Source organism: Nerophis ophidion, linkage group LG29, assembly GCF_033978795.1.
Source record: "Nerophis ophidion isolate RoL-2023_Sa linkage group LG29, RoL_Noph_v1.0, whole genome shotgun sequence".
Classification (NCBI taxonomy): domain Eukaryota; kingdom Metazoa; phylum Chordata; class Actinopteri; order Syngnathiformes; family Syngnathidae; genus Nerophis; species Nerophis ophidion.
In genome coordinates, this window is record NC_084639.1 from 20,669,170 (window position 1) to 20,688,229 (window position 19,060).

Consider the following 19,060-nt stretch of genomic DNA (forward strand, 5'->3'; position numbering starts at 1 on the left):
TCCTGTCATATGGAGGATCTTTGATTTGTGTTTCTGCAGTTGATCTTTAGAAACAGAACACTCCTGTCATATAGAAGATGTTTGATGATTTTTTTTGGAGTATGTCTGTAGAAACAGAACACTCCTGTCATACAGAGGATCTTTGACCAGTATTTTTCCAGTATGTCTGTAGAAACAGAGCACTCCTGTCAGATATAGAGGATCTTTGATTTTCTATTTTTGGAGTATGTCTTTAGAAACATAACATTCATGTCACATAGAGGATCTTTGATTAGTGTTTTTGCAGTAGGTCTTTACTAACAAAACACTCCTGTCTGTAGAGGATCTTTGTTTAGTGTTTTTGCAGGAGGTCTTCAGAAACAGAATACTCCTGTCATATAGAGGATCTTTGATTAGTGTTTTTGTGTAGGTCTTCAGAAACAGAGAACTCCTGTCATATAGAGGATCTTTGACTAGTGTTTTTTGCAGTAGGTCTTTAGAAACATAACACCTGTCATATAGAGGATCTTTGATTCGTGATTTTGTAGTAGGTCTTTAGTAATATAGAGTCAAAACCAGGCCAAGAAAAAATGGAGTTAATGTTTAAACGTTGTTTCAATTGATCCAGGGAGGGTTGGATTTTTTTTATTTTTTATTCCAGCAGCGAGCGTCCACACCGGGGAGCTGGTCTGGTCTTAATTAAAGTCACGCAGGCCTGAAGTCTCCCACTCTTGTTTTTTTTCGTGTGTGTGTGTGTGTGTGTGTGTGTGTGTCAAATCTGGTCACGCCTTGCTAGGCATTGCTGGAAATTGATGTTCCTACAACGGAACGCTAAAAAATTAAATAAATAAATAAAAATAAATAAAAAAGAACCCTGGTTTGCATCTGGCGGCTTAAGAAATTGTCTTTGGAACATCAATCACCGCACGACTCCCAGAGTGGCCCCGAATACTGATTCACTTCACACACCTGAGGGGCCACAGCTTTCTTTAAGGCAAACAAATATCAGAAGAATTAAGCCATGATGTGAAACATGTCTATAAGGTGCACTTAAAATCACTTTTTCCCCCCTCAAAATTCAACAGCGCACCTTATAACCCTTTGCGGAATAATTCTGGTTGTGCTTACCGACTTCGAAGCTATTTTATTTGGTACATGGTGTCATGATAAGCGTGAACGATAGATGGCAGTCACACATAAGAGATACGTGTACACTGCAACATGATGGCAGCTACACATTAAAGATACATGTAGACTGCAATATGATGGCAGTCACACATAAGAGATACATGAAGACTATCGTATGATGGCAGTCAAGCATAAGAGTTGTGTGAAGACTGCAATATGATGTCAGTCACACATAAGAGATACGTGTAAGACTGCAATATGATGGCAGTCACACATAAGAGATACGTGTAAGACTGAATATGGATGGCAGTCACACATAAGAGATACATGTAGACTGCAATAGGATGGCAGTCACACGTAAGAGATACGTGTAAGACTGCAATATGACGGCAGTCACACATAAAAGATTTGTGTAGACTGCAATATGATGGCAGTCACACATAAGAGATACTTGTAAGACTGCAATATGATGGCAGTCACACACAAAAGATTTGTGTAGACTGCAGTACGGTGGCGGTCACACAAAAGAGGTACGTGTAGTCTGCAATGTGATGGCAGTCACACATAAGAGATATGTGTCGACTGCAATATGATGGCAGTCACACATAAGAGATATGTGTCGACTGCAATATGATGGCAGTCACACATAAGAGATACGTGTAGACTGCAATATGATGGCAGTCACACATAAGAGATATGTGTAGACTGCAATATGATGGCAGTCACACATAAGATATACGTGTAGACTGCAATATGATGGCAGTCACACATAAGATATACGTGTGGACTGCAATATGATGGCAGTCATACATAAGAGGTAGGTGTAGACTGCAATATGATGGCAATCACACACAAAAGATACGTGTAGACTGGCATATGATGGCAATCACACATAAGAGATACGTGTAGACTGGCATATGATGGCAGTCACACATAAGAGATATGTGTAGACTGGCATATGATGGCAGTCACACATAAGAGATACATGTAGGCTGGAATATGATGGCAGTCACACATAAGAGATACGTGTGGACTGCAATATGATGGCAGTCACACATAAGAGATACGTGTGGACTGCAATATGATGGCAGTCATACATAAGAGGTAGGTGTAGATTGCAATTTGATGGCAATCACACACAAAAGATACGTGTAGACTGGCATATGATGGCAATCACACATAAGTGATACGTGTAGACTGCAATATGAAGGCAGTCACACATAAGAGATATGTGTAGACTGGCATATGATGGCAGTCACACATAAGAGATACATGTAGACTGCAATATGATGGCAGTCACACATAAGAGATACGTGTGGACTGCAATATGATGGCAGTCACACATAAGAGATACATGTAGGCAGTACCCACCAGATCCAGCAGGTGGAGCCGTGGTGAAACAAAACCTTTTGAAGGTGCATTGGTGCCCCCTACAGGACCGGAGAGGAACATGAGGTTTGGAAGTGTTGGCTGCTTACCTGGCGGCGCTACCATTCTCTGCCACTTTTGGAACAGGCAGGTCTTGAGACAGTCCCGCGGGCTGAGGTTGTAGGTCTTGTGTCTGGACATGAGCTCCTGCATGGGCTCCAGGATGACACACAACTGGAACCAAGAGAGGAGAGAGGAATAAAGACATGTGTCTTCAATACAGGAATAAAACAATGTTCATCAACACACAAATAATGAATGATGTCATCAATACAGAAATAATGAATGATGTCATCAATACAGAAATATGTCAGCAAGACACAAAATAATGAAATATGTCATCAATACAGAAATAAATACACATGTCATCAATAAGGAAATATGTCATCAATACAGAGTGCATTAAATATGTCATAATACATAAATAATGTCATCCATACGAAAATCAATATATATATAATTAATACCGAAATATGTAATAAATACAGCAATAATGAAATATGTTATCAATACAGAAATAAATAAATATGTCATCAACACAGAAATAATGAAAAACGTCATCCGTACAGAAATAATGAAATATGTCATTAATACAGAAATAAATATTGGTATCAATACAGAAATGAATTGTTATCAATACAGAAATAAAAAAAATGTCACCAGTACAGAAATAATGAATTCCTTTATCAATACAGAAATAAAGGAATATGTCATCAATACAGAACAAAATAAAAATGACAATTAATTTAAAAAAAAATATGTCATCAACATAAAACTAAATAAATATGTCATCAATACAGAAATAAATAAATATGTCATCAATACAGAAATAATGAATTATGTCGTCAATACAGAAATAAATCAATAAGTCCTCAAAATACAGAAATAACTCAGTATGTCATCGATACAGAAATAAAAAAATATGACAACACAGAAATAAATAAATATGACATCAATACAGAAATAAATACATATGTCATCAATACAAAAAATATTTCATCAATACAGAAATAAATAAATATGTCATCAATGCAAAAATGAAGGAATATGTCATCAATACAGAAATAAATAAATATGTCATCAATACAGAAATAAGTAAATATGTCATCAATACAGAAATAAATAAAGAAATATGTCATCAATGCAGAAATGAAGGAATATGTCATCAATACAGAAATAAATAAATATGTCATCAATACAGAAATAAGTAAATATGTCATCAATACAGAAATAAGTAAATATGTCATCAATACAGAAATAAATAAAGAAATATGTCATCAATGCAGAAATGAAGGAATATGTCATCAATACAGAAATAAATAAATATGTCATCAATACAGAAATAAGTAAATATGTCATCAATACAGAAATAAGTAAATATGTCATCAATACAGAAATAAATAAAGAAATATGTCATCAATGCAGAAATGAAGGAATGTGTCATCAATACAGAAATAAATAAATATGTCATCAATACAGAAATAAGTAAATATGTCATCAATACAGAAATAAGTAAATATGTCATCAATACAGAAATAAAGAAATATGTCATCAATGCAGAAATGAAGGAATATGTCATCAATACAGAAATAAATAAATATGTCATCAATACAGAAATAAGTAAATATGTCATCAATACAGAAATAAATAAATGTGTCATGAATTAAGAAATAATGGATTATGTCATCAATACAGAAATAAATAAATATGTCATCAATACAGAATTATGTCATTAAAACAGAAAAAAAAATATGTCGTCAATACATAAATAAATAAATGTGCCATCAATACAGAAATAATGAATTATGTCATCAATACAGAAATAAATAAATGTGTCATCAATACAGAAATAATGAATTATGTCATCAATACAGAAATAAAGGAATATTTCATCAATTCAGAAATAAATAAATATGCCATCAATAGAGAAATAAATCAATAAGTCCTCAATACAGAAATAAATCAGTATGTCATCAATAAAGAAAAAAATCAGTATGTCATCAATACAGAAATAAATAAATAAATAAATAAATATGACGTCAGTACAGTAATAAATAAGTAAGTCATCAATACAGAAATAATGTAATATTTCATCAATGCAGAAATAAATCAATATGTCATCAAAGCAGAAACAAATAAATAAATGTCATCAATACATAAATAAATATCTCATAATTAAAGAAATGAATAAATGCGAGCCAATATATAAATAAATAAATATGTAATCAATACAGAAATAAATAAATCAATATGTCATCAATACAGAAATAAATAAATATGTCATAATTAAAGAAATGAATAAATGTGCGTCATCAATATATAAATAATTAAATATGTCATCAATACAGAAATAAATAAATATGTCATAATTAAAGAAATGAATAAATGTGCGTCATCAATATATAAATAAATAAATATGTAATCAATACAGAAATAAATAAATCAATATGTCATCAATACAGGAATAAAGAAATCAATATGACACCAATAGAGAAATAAATACATATGACATCAATACAGAAATAATTAATTATCTCATCAATACAGAAATAAATAAATATGACATCAATCCAGAAATAAATCAATAAATATGACATCAATACAGTAAAAAATAAATATGTCATCAATAAAGAAACAATTCAATATGTCATCAATAAAGGAATAAAACAACATTTAATCAATACAGAAATATAAAAATACATATAACATCAATACAGACAAATAAATAGATGAACAAATAAATGTCATAAAAGAAATGAATAAATGCGTGTCATCAATATATAAATAAATAAATATGTAATCAATACATAAATGAATAAATACACATGACATCAATACAGAAATAAATAAAAAAATGTAATCAATACAGAAATAAATCAATATGTCGTCCATTAAACAATAAGTTGATTACAGAACAAGTGCTCCCTTTCAAAATAAAATCATAAAAGTGCTGAATGAAGTTATTAAATACACAACAAATGTGTCTTCATGAAACAGTTTGGAGGAACTTGTTTATTATTATTATTAATATTATTTATGTCATGTGCCACTAAAGCAAATCCTGTTTTTTTTACTTTTCATTTGACTTGTGTATCAGTTTGTGTAATCAGTTAGTCCCAACATTCCAATCCCACTTTTCCTCCACGCTGCGGCCATGATGCTGTTGCCTAGCAACACCTGATGGTCCAACATCCAGCTGGAGAGACGGCATTTGGCCACGCCCCCTGCCGTGGGACCATGTCAGAAAGATGTGTGACTACGTGTGAGGAAGGTGTGTAACTACGTGTGAGGATAGTGTGTAAGTACATGTGAGGAAGGTGTGTAACTATGTGTGAGGAAGGTGTGTAACTACGTGTGAGGAAGGTGTGTAACTATGTGTGAGGAAGGTGTGTAACTATGTGTGAGGAAGGTGTGTAACTACGTGTGAGGAAGGTGTGTAACTACGTGTGAGGAAGGTGTGTAACTACGTGTGAGGAAGGTGTGTAACTATGTGTGAGGAAGGTGTGTAACTACGTGTGAGGAAGGTGTGTAACTACGTGTGAGGAAGGTGTGTAACTATGTGTGAGGAAGGTGTGTAACTACGTGTGAGGAAGGTGTGTAACTACGTGTGAGGAAGGTGTGTAACTACGTGTGAGGAAGGTGTGTAACTACGTGTGAGGAAGGTGTGTAACTACGTGTGAGGAAAGTGTGTAACTACGTGTGAGGAAGGTGTGTAACTACATGTGAGAAAGGTGTGTAACTACGTGAGGAAGGTGTGTAACTACGTGTGAGGAAGGTGTGTAACTACGTGTGAGGAAGGTGTGTAACTACATGTGAGGAAGGTGTGTAACTACATGTGAGGAAGGTGTGTAACTACATGTGAGGAAGGTGTATAACTACGTGTGAGGAAGGTGTGTAACTACATGTGAGGATGGTGTGTAACTACGTGTGAGGAATGTGTGTAACTACATGTGAGGAAGGTGTGTAACTACATGTGAGGAAGGTGTGTAACTATGTGTGAGGAAGGTGTGTAACTACATGTGAGGAAGGTGTGTAACTACATGTGAGAAAGGTGTGTGACTACGTGTGAGGAAGGTGTGTAACTACGTGTGAGGAAGGTGTGTAACTACGTGTGATGAAGGTGTGTAACTACGTGTGAGGAAGGTGTGTAACTACGTGTGATGAAGGTGTGTAACTACGTGTGAGGAAGGTGTGTAACTACGTGTGAGGAAGGTGTGTAACTACGTGTGAGGAATGTGTGTAACTACGTGTGAGGAATGTGTGTAACTACATGTGAGGAAGGTGTGTAACTACGTGTGAGGAAGGTGTGTAACTACGTGTGAGGAAGGTGTGTAACTACATGTGAGGAAGGTGTGTAACTACATGTGAGGAAGGTGTGTAACTACATGTGAGGAAGGTGTGTAACTACGTGTGAGGAAGGTGTTTAACTACATGTGAGGAAGGTGTGTAACTACGTGTGAGGAAGGTGTGTAACTATGTGTGAGGAAGGTGTGTAACTATGTGTGAGGAAGGTGTGTAACTATGTGTGAGGAAGGTGTGTAACTACGTGTGAGGAAGGCGTGTAACTACGTGTGAGGAAGGCGTGTAACTACATGTGAGGAAGGCGTGTAACTACATGTGAGGAAGGTGTGTAACTACATGTGAGGAAGGTGTGTAATTACATGTGAGGAAGGTGTGTAACTACATGTGAGGAAGGTGTGTAACTACATGTGAGGAAGGTGTGTAACTACATGTGAGGAAGGTGTGTAACTACGTGTGAGGAAGGTGTGTAACTATGTGTGAGGAAGGTGTGTAACTACATGTGAGGAAGGTGTGTAACTATGTGTGAGGAAGGTGAGTAACTAAATGTGAGGAAGGTGTGTAACTACGTGTAAGGAAGGTGTGTAACTACATGTGAGGAAGGTGTGTAACTATGTGTGAGGAAGGTGTGTAACTACATGTGAGGAAGGTGAGTAACTACATGTGAGGAAGGTGTGTAACTACGTGTAAGGAAGGTGTGTAACTACGTGTGAGGAAGGTGTGTAACTATGTGTGAGGAAGGTGTGTAACTACGTGTGAGGAAGGTGTGTAACTACGTGTGAGGAAGGCGTGTAACTACATGTGAGGAAGGTGTGTAACTACATGTGAGGAAGGTGTGTAACTACATGTGAGGAAGGTGTGTAACTACATGTGAGGAAGGTGTGTAACTACATGTGAGGAAGGTGTGTAACTACATGTGAGGAAGGTGTGTAACTACGTGTGAGGAAGGTGTTTAACTACGTGTGAGGAAGGTGTGTAACTACATGTGAGGAAGGTGTTTAACTACGTGTGAGGAAGGTGTTTAACTACGTGTGAAGAAGGTGTGTAACTATGTGTGAGGAAGGTGTGTAACTACGTGTGAGGAAGGTGTGTAACTACATGTGAGGAAGGTGTGTAACTATGTGTGAAGAAGGTGTGTAACTACGTGTGAGGAAGGTGTTTAACTACGTGTGAGGAAGGTGTGTAACTACATGTGAGGAAGGTGTTTAACTACGTGTGAGGAAGGTGTTTAACTATGTGTGAAGAAGGTGTGTAACTATGTGTGAGGAAGGTGTGTAACTACGTGTGAGGAAGGTGTGTAACTACATGTGAGGAAGGTGTGTAACTATGTGTGAAGAAGGTGTGTAACTACGTGTGAGGAAGGTGTTTAACTACGTGTGAGGAAGGTGTGTAACTACATGTGAGGAAGGTGTGTAACTATGTGTGAAGAAGGTGTGTAACTACATGTGAGGAAGGTGTGTAACTACGTGTGAGGAAGGTGTGTAACTACCTTATGAGGAAGGTGTGTAACTACATGTGAGGAAGGTGTGTAACTACGTGTAAGGAAGGTGTGTAACTACATGTGAGGAAGGTGTGTAACTACATGTGAGAAAGGTGTGTGACTACATGTGAGGAAGGTGTGTAACTACGTGTGAGGAAGGTGTGTAACTACATGTGAGGAAGGTGTGTAACTACGTGTGAAGAAGGTGTGTGACTACGTGTGAGGAAGGTGTGTAACTACGTGTGAGGAAGGTGTGTAACTACATGAGAGGAAGGTGTGCAGTATACATGTATCTCTTATGTGTGACTGCCATCATAATGCAATCTACACGTATCTCTTATGTGTGACTGCCATCATATTGCAGTCTACACGTATCTCTTATGTGTGACTGCCATCATATTGCAGTCTACACTTATCTCTTATGTGTGACTGCCATCATAATGCAGTCGTCACATATATCTTGTGTGACTGCCATCATATTGCAGTCTACATGTATGTCTTATGTGTGACTGCCATCATATTGCAGTCTACACGTATCTCTTATGTGTGACTGCCATCATAATGCAGTCGACACATATATTTTGTGTGACTGCCATATGATGGCAGTCTACACGTATCTCTTATGTGTGACTGCCATCTACTCGTCACACTTATCATTACACCACGTGCCCAAAAAAAATAGCTTTGAAGTCGGTAAGCACAACCAGAATCACTTCATACATTGGCTTATAAGGCGCACCGTCGAGTTTTGAGCAAAAGAAAGGATTTTTTTAAGTGCGCCTTATAGTCCGAACAATTTAACAATCTTGCTTCTCGAAAAACAAAAAACATTCCTCCACCACATCGTGTCTTTCAATTGTGTTATTATAAGCGGCAGAGGTGCCCTTACCCCCCCCCCCCAACACCCCCCCCATCACACCCCCATTCTAGAGCCATTTCACAATTATGAATCTCAACAGGGAGCATTCATTAATGTTATGCTAATTTTCTCCATCCAATTAATTCCATGCCTGCATCTCTCTCTCTCTCTCTCTCTCTGTGTGTGTGTAAATAGGAGCTGTCAGTCAAAAGCAGCACAACAACAACCTTGTAAAATAATCACCGGCGTGCTAACACTTCCTCTTAGTGGAAGTCACATGACCACATGGCGTGGATTTAAACAGCAATATGTAACGAGATGAGGCAATTCCTGGTGGGATTGTGTGTGAATGATCCAATGCTGAAGTTCAACTCAATTCCTGGAATTGTTGTTATTTTTATTTATTTTTTAAAGGGTTTTTGAAGTAGAGGACACAATTTTGAACAGGGTTAATATTTTAAAGTTGGGACGGTTTGAATCAGATTTTAAAAAAGGTGTGAATTGTGGAACTTTGAAAAATGTCCCATTTCATGGACATCTGGGAAATTCGGGAAAAACGGGATATTTTTTCTGAAAATGCTAAATATTTTAAATGTTGAGAATGAGTTTAATTTTTTTTAAATCGGTCGATAAATGTAGCATTTTTAATTGAGAAATTATATTGAGGAATTCCTGGAATTTTGGAAAACCAGGAATTTTTTCAGTTTTTCAGAACTTTGAAAAATGTCCCATTCATGGACATCTGGGAATTTCGGGAAAAGCGGGAACTTTTTTTTTTGTCCTGACTAAGAGGAAATGTTAGGAAGGTGGAACACGAAGTAAGTTGAAAAATGTGGGAAAGAGTCGTCGACAGAAAACAGGGTGAAAAAAGGTTAAGAAAACTGGAATTCTGGGAATTTATGGAATATTTTTAACTTGGAAAATTTATAGTTTGAATGGGTTGAATAATGTGAAAATAGTGGAAGTTTGAAAAATTTCCCGTTTCATGGACATCTGGGAAACTCGGGAAAAGCTGGACATTTTTGGGGGGAAAATGTTAAATATTTAGAATGATGTGAATGAGTTGAATTTTTTTTTTTTTTTAATCGGTCAAGAAATGTTGAAGTAGTAACATTTTTAATTAAGAAATGATATTGAGGAGTTCCTGGAATTTTAGAAAACCAGGAATTTTTTCAGTTCAAAAAAACACTTTGTTTGGGCGGTGGAACACTTGAAGTGGGTTGAAAAATGTGGAAGGAGGAGTTGACAGAAAAAAGGGTGAAAAAGGGTAAAAAAAAAAAATGGAATTCTGGGAATTTATTGAATTTTTTGGAACTTGGAAAAATGATAGTTGGAATGTCCAGGATGAGTTGAATGTGAATTTGTTTGAATAGGTTGAAAAATGTGAAAATTGTGGAAGTTTGAAAAATGGCCAATTCATTTTGAATGAGAAAAATGTCTCGGAAAACCTGGAATTCTGGGAATTCTGGGAATTTGTCAAGGGAACGCCCGCAATTCCTGAATAGGCTGAACTGTTTGAAGCTGGAATGGTTTGAATTAGATTAAATCATGTGGGGATTGTGGAACTTTGAAAAATGTCCCATTTCATGGACATCTGGGAATTTCGGGAAAAGCGAGAATTTTTTTCTGAAAAGGCTAAATATTTCAAATGTTGTGAATGAGTTTAATTTTTTAAATCGGTCGAGAAATGTAGCATTTTTAATTGAGAAATTATATTGAGGAATTTCTGGAATTTTGGAAAACCAGGAATTTTTTCAGTTTTTCAGAACTTTGAAAAATGTCCCATTCATGGACATCTGGGAATTTCGGGAAAAGCGGGAACTTTTTTTTTTGTCCTGACTAAGAGGAAATGTTAGGAAGGTGGAACACGAAGTAAGTTGAAAAATGTGGGAAAGAGTCGTCGACAGAAAACAGGGTGAAAAAAGGTTAAGAAAACTGGAATTCTTGGAATTTATGGAATATTTTTAACTTGGAAAAATCATAGTTTGAATGGGTTGAATAATGTGAAAATAGTGGAAGTTTGAAAAATTTCCCGTTTCATGGACATCTGGGAAATTCGGGAAAAACGGGATATTTTTTCTGAAAATGCTAAATATTTTAAATGTTGAGAATGAGTTTAATTTTTTTTAAATCGGTCGATAAATGTAGCATTTTTAATTGAGAAATTATATTGAGGAATTCCTGGAATTTTGGAAAACCAGGAATTTTTTCAGTTTTTCAGAACTTTGAAAAATGTCCCATTCATGGACATCTGGGAATTTCGGGAAAAGCGGGAACTTTTTTTTTTGTCCTGACTAAGAGGAAATGTTAGGAAGGTGGAACACGAAGTAAGTTGAAAAATGTGGGAAAGAGTCGTCGACAGAAAACAGGGTGAAAAAAGGTTAAGAAAACTGGAATTCTGGGAATTTATGGAATATTTTTAACTTGGAAAATTTATAGTTTGAATGGGTTGAATAATGTGAAAATAGTGGAAGTTTGAAAAATTTCCCGTTTCATGGACATCTGGGAAACTCGGGAAAAGCTGGACATTTTTGGGGGGAAAATGTTAAATATTTAGAATGATGTGAATGAGTTGAATTTTTTTTTTTTTTAATCGGTCAAGAAATGTTGAAGTAGTAACATTTTTAATTAAGAAATGATATTGAGGAGTTCCTGGAATTTTAGAAAACCAGGAATTTTTTCAGTTCAAAAAAACACTTTGTTTGGGCGGTGGAACACTTGAAGTGGGTTGAAAAATGTGGAAGGAGGAGTTGACAGAAAAAAGGGTGAAAAAGGGTAAAAAAAAAAAATGGAATTCTGGGAATTTATTGAATTTTTTGGAACTTGGAAAAATGATAGTTGGAATGTCCAGGATGAGTTGAATGTGAATTTGTTTGAATAGGTTGAAAAATGTGAAAATTGTGGAAGTTTGAAAAATGGCCAATTCATTTTGAATGAGAAAAATGTCTCGGAAAACCTGGAATTCTGGGAATTCTGGGAATTTGTCAAGGGAACGCCCGCAATTCCTGAATAGGCTGAACTGTTTGAAGCTGGAATGGTTTGAATTAGATTAAATCATGTGGGGATTGTGGAACTTTGAAAAATGTCCCATTTCATGGACATCTGGGAATTTCGGGAAAAGCGAGAATTTTTTTCTGAAAAGGCTAAATATTTCAAATGTTGTGAATGAGTTTAATTTTTTAAATCGGTCGAGAAATGTAGCATTTTTAATTGAGAAATTATATTGAGGAATTTCTGGAATTTTGGAAAACCAGGAATTTTTTCAGTTTTTCAGAACTTTGAAAAATGTCCCATTCATGGACATCTGGGAATTTCGGGAAAAGCGGGAACTTTTTTTTTTGTCCTGACTAAGAGGAAATGTTAGGAAGGTGGAACACGAAGTAAGTTGAAAAATGTGGGAAAGAGTCGTCGACAGAAAACAGGGTGAAAAAAGGTTAAGAAAACTGGAATTCTTGGAATTTATGGAATATTTTTAACTTGGAAAAATCATAGTTTGAATGGGTTGAATAATGTGAAAATAGTGGAAGTTTGAAAAATTTCCCGTTTCATGGACATCTGGGAAACTCGGGAAAAGCTGGACATTTTTTGGGGAAAAATGTTAAATATTTAGAATGATGTGAATGAGTTGATTTTTTTTTTTTTTTTAATCGGTCAAGAAATGTTGAAGTAGTAACATTTTTAATTAAGAAATGATATTGAGGAGTTCCTGGAATTTTAGAAAACCAGGAATTTTTTCAGTTCAAAAAAACACTTTGTTTGGGCGGTGGAACACTTGAAGTGGGTTGAAAAATGTGGAAGGAGGAGTTGACAGAAAAAAGGGTGAAAAAGGGTAAAAAAAAAAATGGAATTCTGGGAATTTATTGAATTTTTTGGAACTTGGAAAAATGATAGTTGGAATGTCCAGGATGAGTTGAATGTGGATTTGTTTGAATAGGTTGAAAAATGTGAAAATTGTGGAAGTTTGAAAAATGGCCAATTCATTTTGAATGAGAAAAATGTCTCGGAAAACCTGGAATTCTGGGAATTCTGGGAATTTGTCAAGGGAACGCCCGCAATTCCTGAATAGGCTGAACTGTTTGAAGCTGGAATGGTTTGAATTAGATTAAATCATGTGGGAATTGTGGAACTTTGAAAAATGTCCCATTTCATGGACATCTGGGAATTTCGGGAAGAGCGAGAATTTTTTTCTGAAAATGCTAAATATTTCAAATGTTGTGAATGAGTTTAATTTTTTAAATCGGTCGAGAAATGTAGCATTTTTAATTGAGAAATTATATTGAGGAATTCCTGGAATTTTGGAAAACCAGGAATTTTTTCAGTTTTTCAGAACTTTGAAAAATGTCCCATTCATGGACATCTGGGAATTTCGGGAAAAGCGGGAACTTTTTTTTTTGTCCTGACTAAGAGGAAATGTTAGGAAGGTGTAACACGAAGTAAGTTGAAAAATGTGGGAAAGAGTCGTCGACAGAAAACAGGGTGAAAAAAGGTTAAGAAAACTGGAATTCTTCGAATTTATGGAATATATTTAACTTGGAAAAATCATAGTTTGAATGGGTTGAATAATGTGAAAATAGTGGAAGTTTGAAAAATTTCCCGTTTCATGGACATCTGGGAAACTCGGGAAAAGCTGGACATTTTTTGGGGAAAAATCTTAAATATTTAGAATGATGTGAATGAGTTGATTTTTTTTTTTTTTTAATCGGTCAAGAAATGTTGAAGTAGTAAAATTTTTAATTAAGAAATGATATTGAGGAGTTCGTGGAATTTTAGAAAACCAGGAATTTTTTCATTTAAAAAAACCCACTTTGTTTGGGCGGTGGAACACTTGAAGTGGGTTGAAAAATGTGGAAGGAGGAGTTGACAGAAAAAAGGGTGAAAAAGGGTTAAAAAAAAATGGAATTCTGGGAATTTATTGCATTTTTTGGAACTTGGAAAAATGATAGTTTGAATGTCCAGGATGAGTTGAATGTGCATTGGTTTGAATAGGTTGAAAAATGTGAAAATTGTGGAAGTTTGAAAAATGGCCAATTCATTTTGAATGGGAAAAATGTCTCGGGAAACCTGGAATTCTGGGAATTTGTCAAGGGAACGAGCGCAATTCCTGAAAAGGCTGAACAGTTTGAAGTTGGAACGGTTTGAATCAGATTAAATCATGTGTGAATTGTGGAACTTTGAAAAATGTCCCATTTCATGGACATCTGGGAATTTCGGGAAAAGCGGGAATTTTTTTCTGAAAATGATAAATATTTTGAATGTTGTGAATGAGTTGAAATGGTTGGTGTTTTATTTTATTTTTTTAATCGGTCAATAAATGTTGAAGTGGTAACATTTTAATTAAGAAATGATATTGAGGAATTCCTGGAATTTTGGAAAACCAGGAATTTTTTCAGAGAAAAAAACTACTTTGTTTTTTTTGGTCCTGACTAAGAGGAATGTTTGGACGGTGGAACACTTGAGGGGGGTTGAAAAATGTGGAAGCAGGAGTTGACAGAAAAAAAGGTGAAAAAGGGTTTAAAAAACGGGAATTCTGGGAATTTATGGAATTTTTTAAAACTTGGAAAAATTATAGTTTGAATGTTCAGGATAAGTTGAATGTGAATTGGTTTGAATAGGTTGAAAAATGTGAAAATTGTGGAAGTTTGAAAAATGGCCAATTCATTTTGAATGGGAAAAATGTCTCGGGAAACCTGGAATCCTGGGAAATCTGGGAATTTGTCAAGGGAACGACCGCAATTCCTGAATAGGCTGAACAGTTTGAAGTTGGAAAAGTTTGAATTAGATTAAACCATGTGGGAATTGTGGAATTTTCAAAAATGTCCCATTTCATGGACATATGCAAATTTCGGGAAAAGCCGGAATTTTTTTCTGAAAATGTTAAATATTTTAAATGTTGTGAATGAGTTGAAATTTTTTAATTTTTTAAAATTGTTCGAGAAATGTAACATTTTTAATTGAGAAATTATATTGAGGAATTCCTGGAATTTTGCGAAACCAGGAATTTTTTCAGATAAAAAAACAACTTTGTTTTTTTTTTGTTGAGGAAATGTTAGGAAGGTGGAACACGAAGTCAGTTGAAAAATGTGGGAAAGAGTCGTCGACAGAAAACGGGGTGAAAAAAGGTTAAGAAAACTGGAATTCTGGGAATTTATGGAATATTTTTAACTTGGAAAATTTATAGTTTGAATGGGTTGAATAATGTGAAAATAGTGGAAGTTTGAAAAATTCCCGTTTCATGGACATCTGGGAAATTCGTGAAAAGCGGGATTTTTTTTTCTGAAAATGCTAAATATTTTTTAAATGTTGTGAATTAGTTGAATGTTTTATTTATTTATTTTTTAAATCGGTCGAGAAATTTAGCATTTTTAATTGAAAAATGATATTGAGGAATTCCTGGAATTTTGGAAAACCAGGAATTTTTTCAGATAAAAAACAACTTAGTTTTTTTTTTGTCCTGACTAGGAGGAATGTTTGGAAGGTGGAACACTTGAAGTGGGTTGAAAAATGTGGAAGGAGGATTTGACAGAAAAAAGGGTGAAAAAAGGTTAAAAAAAATTGAATTCTGGGAATTTATTGAATTTTTTGGAACTTGGAAAAATGATAGTTGGAATGTCCAGGATGAGTTGAATGTGGATTGGTTTGAATAGGTTGAAAAATGTGAAAATTGTGGAAGTTTGAAAAATGGCCAATTCATTTTGAATGGGAAAAATGTCTCGGGAAACCTGGAATTCTGGGATATCTGGGAATTTGTCAAAGGAACTCCCGCAATTAACGAATAGGCCGAACAATTTGAAGTTGGAACGGTTTGAATCAGATTAAATCATGTGTGAATTGTGGAACTTTGAAAAATTTCCCGTTTCATGGACATCTGGGAATTTCGGGAAAAGCGGGAATTTTTTTTTCTGAAAATGCTAAATATTTTAAATGTTTTGAATGAGTTGAATTTTTTTATTTAATTTTTTTTGAATCGGTCGAGAAATGTAGGATTTTTAATTGAGAAATGACATTGAGGAATTCCTGGAATTTTGGAAAACCAGGAATTTTTTCAGATAAAAAAACAACTTTTTTTTTTTTTTGTCCTGTCTAAGAAGAATGTTTGGACGGTGGAACACTTGAAGTGGGTTGAAAAATGTGGAAAGAGTTGACAGAAAAAAGGGTGAAAAAGGGTTAAAAAAACTGGAATTCTGGGAATTTATGGAATATTTTTAACTTGGAAAATTTATAGTTTGAATGGGTTGAATAATGTGAAAATAGTGGAAGTTTGAAAAATGTCCTGTTTCATGGACATCTGCGAAATTCGTGAAAAGCGGGATTTTTTTTTCTGAAAATGCTAAAAAAATTTTAAATGTTGTGAATTAGTTGAATTTTTTTATTTATTTATTTTTTAAATCGGTCGAGAAATGTAGCATTTCTAATTGAAAAATGATATTGAGGAATCCCTGGAATTTAGGAAAACCAGGAATTTTTTCAGATAAAAAAACTATTTTTTTTTTTTTTTGTCCTGACTAAGAGGAATGTTTGGACGGTGGAACACTTGGAGTGGGTTGAAAAATGTGGAAGGAGGAGTTGACAGAAAACAGGGTGGAAAAGGGTTTGAAAAACTAGAATTCTGGGAATTTATGGAATTTTTTTTAACTTGGAAAAATGATGGTTTGAATGTCCAGGATGAGTTGAATGTGGAATGGTTTTAATAGGTTGAAAAATGTGAAAATTGTGGAAGTTTGAATAATGGCCAATTCATTTTGAATGGGAAAAATGTCCCGGAAAACCTGGAATTCTGGGAAATGTGGGAATTTATCAAGGGAACGGCCGCAATTCCTGAATAGGCTGAAAAGTTCGAAGTTAGAACGCTTTGAAGCATTCGTACAATTATATTTTTTTTTGGTAAACAATGCAACACAATGAGATTGTATTAGTTTTATAAAGATTATTATAATTATTATGAATATTAATATTGTCAAATAAAGTAGATAACAGTCATCCTGGGCAATGTAAACATGTTTGGACATAACAAGGCTGCACAACATTGGAGTAAATTCCTCCATAGGAAAAAGTGTAAATAGGAATAATTGGTTCCAACCTGGACAAAATAAGCAAATTTTAGTGAAGGTTTGTCTACTTGACACACAATATTAAGTGCTATACGGTACTGGATCTCAAGCAAACATAAAAACTACCACTTTCTACTGATTAACGAGCCAAAAAACAACAAGCGAATGTCCTCCGAAAAATCCCTACCTCTTTAGGAACACCCTTTCTAGATACATTAATAATATATAAATACTATGCAAATATATGTGTTATTTTTTTGTAGAATTGTTTGTTTGTAATTGTTTTTTCATCTTCATTATCTAGTTTGTTACTTCACTTTTTTTACACACACTTGTTATTTCATATGTTGACCAGAGGGGGAGCAATTAAATTTTTTACATATTCTTGTTATTACATATTTGACCATAGGTGGAGCACTTCAATTTTTTTACACACACTTGTTATTCCATATGTTGACCAGAAGTGAAGCTTTTTCAATATTTTCCACACACTTGTTATGTCATATGTTGACCAGAGGGGGAGCACTTCGAATTTTTACACACACTTGTTGTTTCATATGTTGGCCTGAGGTGGAGGATTTCAATTTTTTACATTTTTACACACAATTGTTATTTAATATGTTGACCAGAGGAGGAGCACTTCAATTTTTTACATATACTTGTTATTACATATTTGACCAGAGGGGGAGCACTTCATTTTTTTACATAAACTTGTTATTTCATATGTAGGCCAGAGGGGGAGCACTTAAATTTTTTACACACTTTTGCTATTTTATATGTTGACCAGAGGGGCAGCACTTCAAATGTTCACACACACTTGTTATTTCATATGTTGACCAGAGGGGGAGCACTTCAATTTTTTACACACACTTGTTATTTCATATGTTGACCAGAGGGTGGGCATTCCAAATTCTTACACACACTTGTTATTACATATGTTGGCCAGAGGGGGAGCCCTTCAAATTTTTACACACACTTGTTATTTCATATGTTGGCCAGAGGGGGAGCACTTCCATTTTTTACCCACACTTGTCATTTTATATGTTGACCAGAGGTGGAGCACTTCATTTTTTTACACACACTTGTTATTACATATGTTGATTAGAGGGGGATCACTTCAAATGTTTGCACATACTTGTTATTTCATATGTAGACCAGAGGAAGACCGCTTCAATTTTTTACACACACTTGTTATTGCATATATCGGCCTGAGGTGGAGCACTTCAAATTTTTACACACACTTGTTATTTCATATGTTGACCAGAGGTGGAACACTTCAGTTTTTTACACACACTTGTCATTTTATATGTTGACCAGAGGTGGAGCACTTCATTTTTTTACACACACTTGTTATTACATATGTTGACCATAGGGGGAAAACATCAAATTTGTACACACACTTGTTATTTCATATGTTGACGAGAGTTGGAGCACTTCAAACTTTTACACACACTTGTTATTTTGCCAGAGGTGGAGCACTTCAATTTTGTACACACACTTGTTATTTCATATGTTGACCAGAGGGGGGGGGGCACTTCAAATTCTTACACACACTTGTTATTTCATATGTTGACCAGAGGGGGGGCGCTTCAAATTCTTACATACAGTTGTTATTTCATATGTTGACCAGAGGAGGAGCACTTAAAATTTTTACACACACTTGTTATTTCATATGTTGACCAGAGAGGAAGAACATTTAAAAGTGACACACAGTCAATTTGAAAAATCCCTCCTTTTTGGGACCACCCTCATTTTGATAGATTTCACCACCAGGGGTGCAAATGACATCTCTATTTTTTGGTTTTTTTTTGTAATGTGCTTAAGGCCGATGACAAAGGC

General features: G+C 35.0%; 1 protein-coding gene across 5 annotated transcripts in view; it reads right to left on the minus strand.

Annotated features, from left to right (window-relative positions):
• ldb2a (LIM domain binding 2a) overlaps window positions 1–19,060 on the minus strand; it is a 233,687-nt gene that overhangs the window by 49,410 nt on the left and 165,217 nt on the right. For all 5 annotated transcript variants that reach the window (XM_061891680.1, XM_061891679.1, XM_061891678.1 and 2 more), the window contains one exon: window positions 2,586–2,709. In XM_061891680.1, coding sequence (XP_061747664.1) covers window positions 2,586–2,709 — 124 coding nt within the window. The remainder of the gene's footprint in view (window positions 1–2,585; window positions 2,710–19,060) is intronic.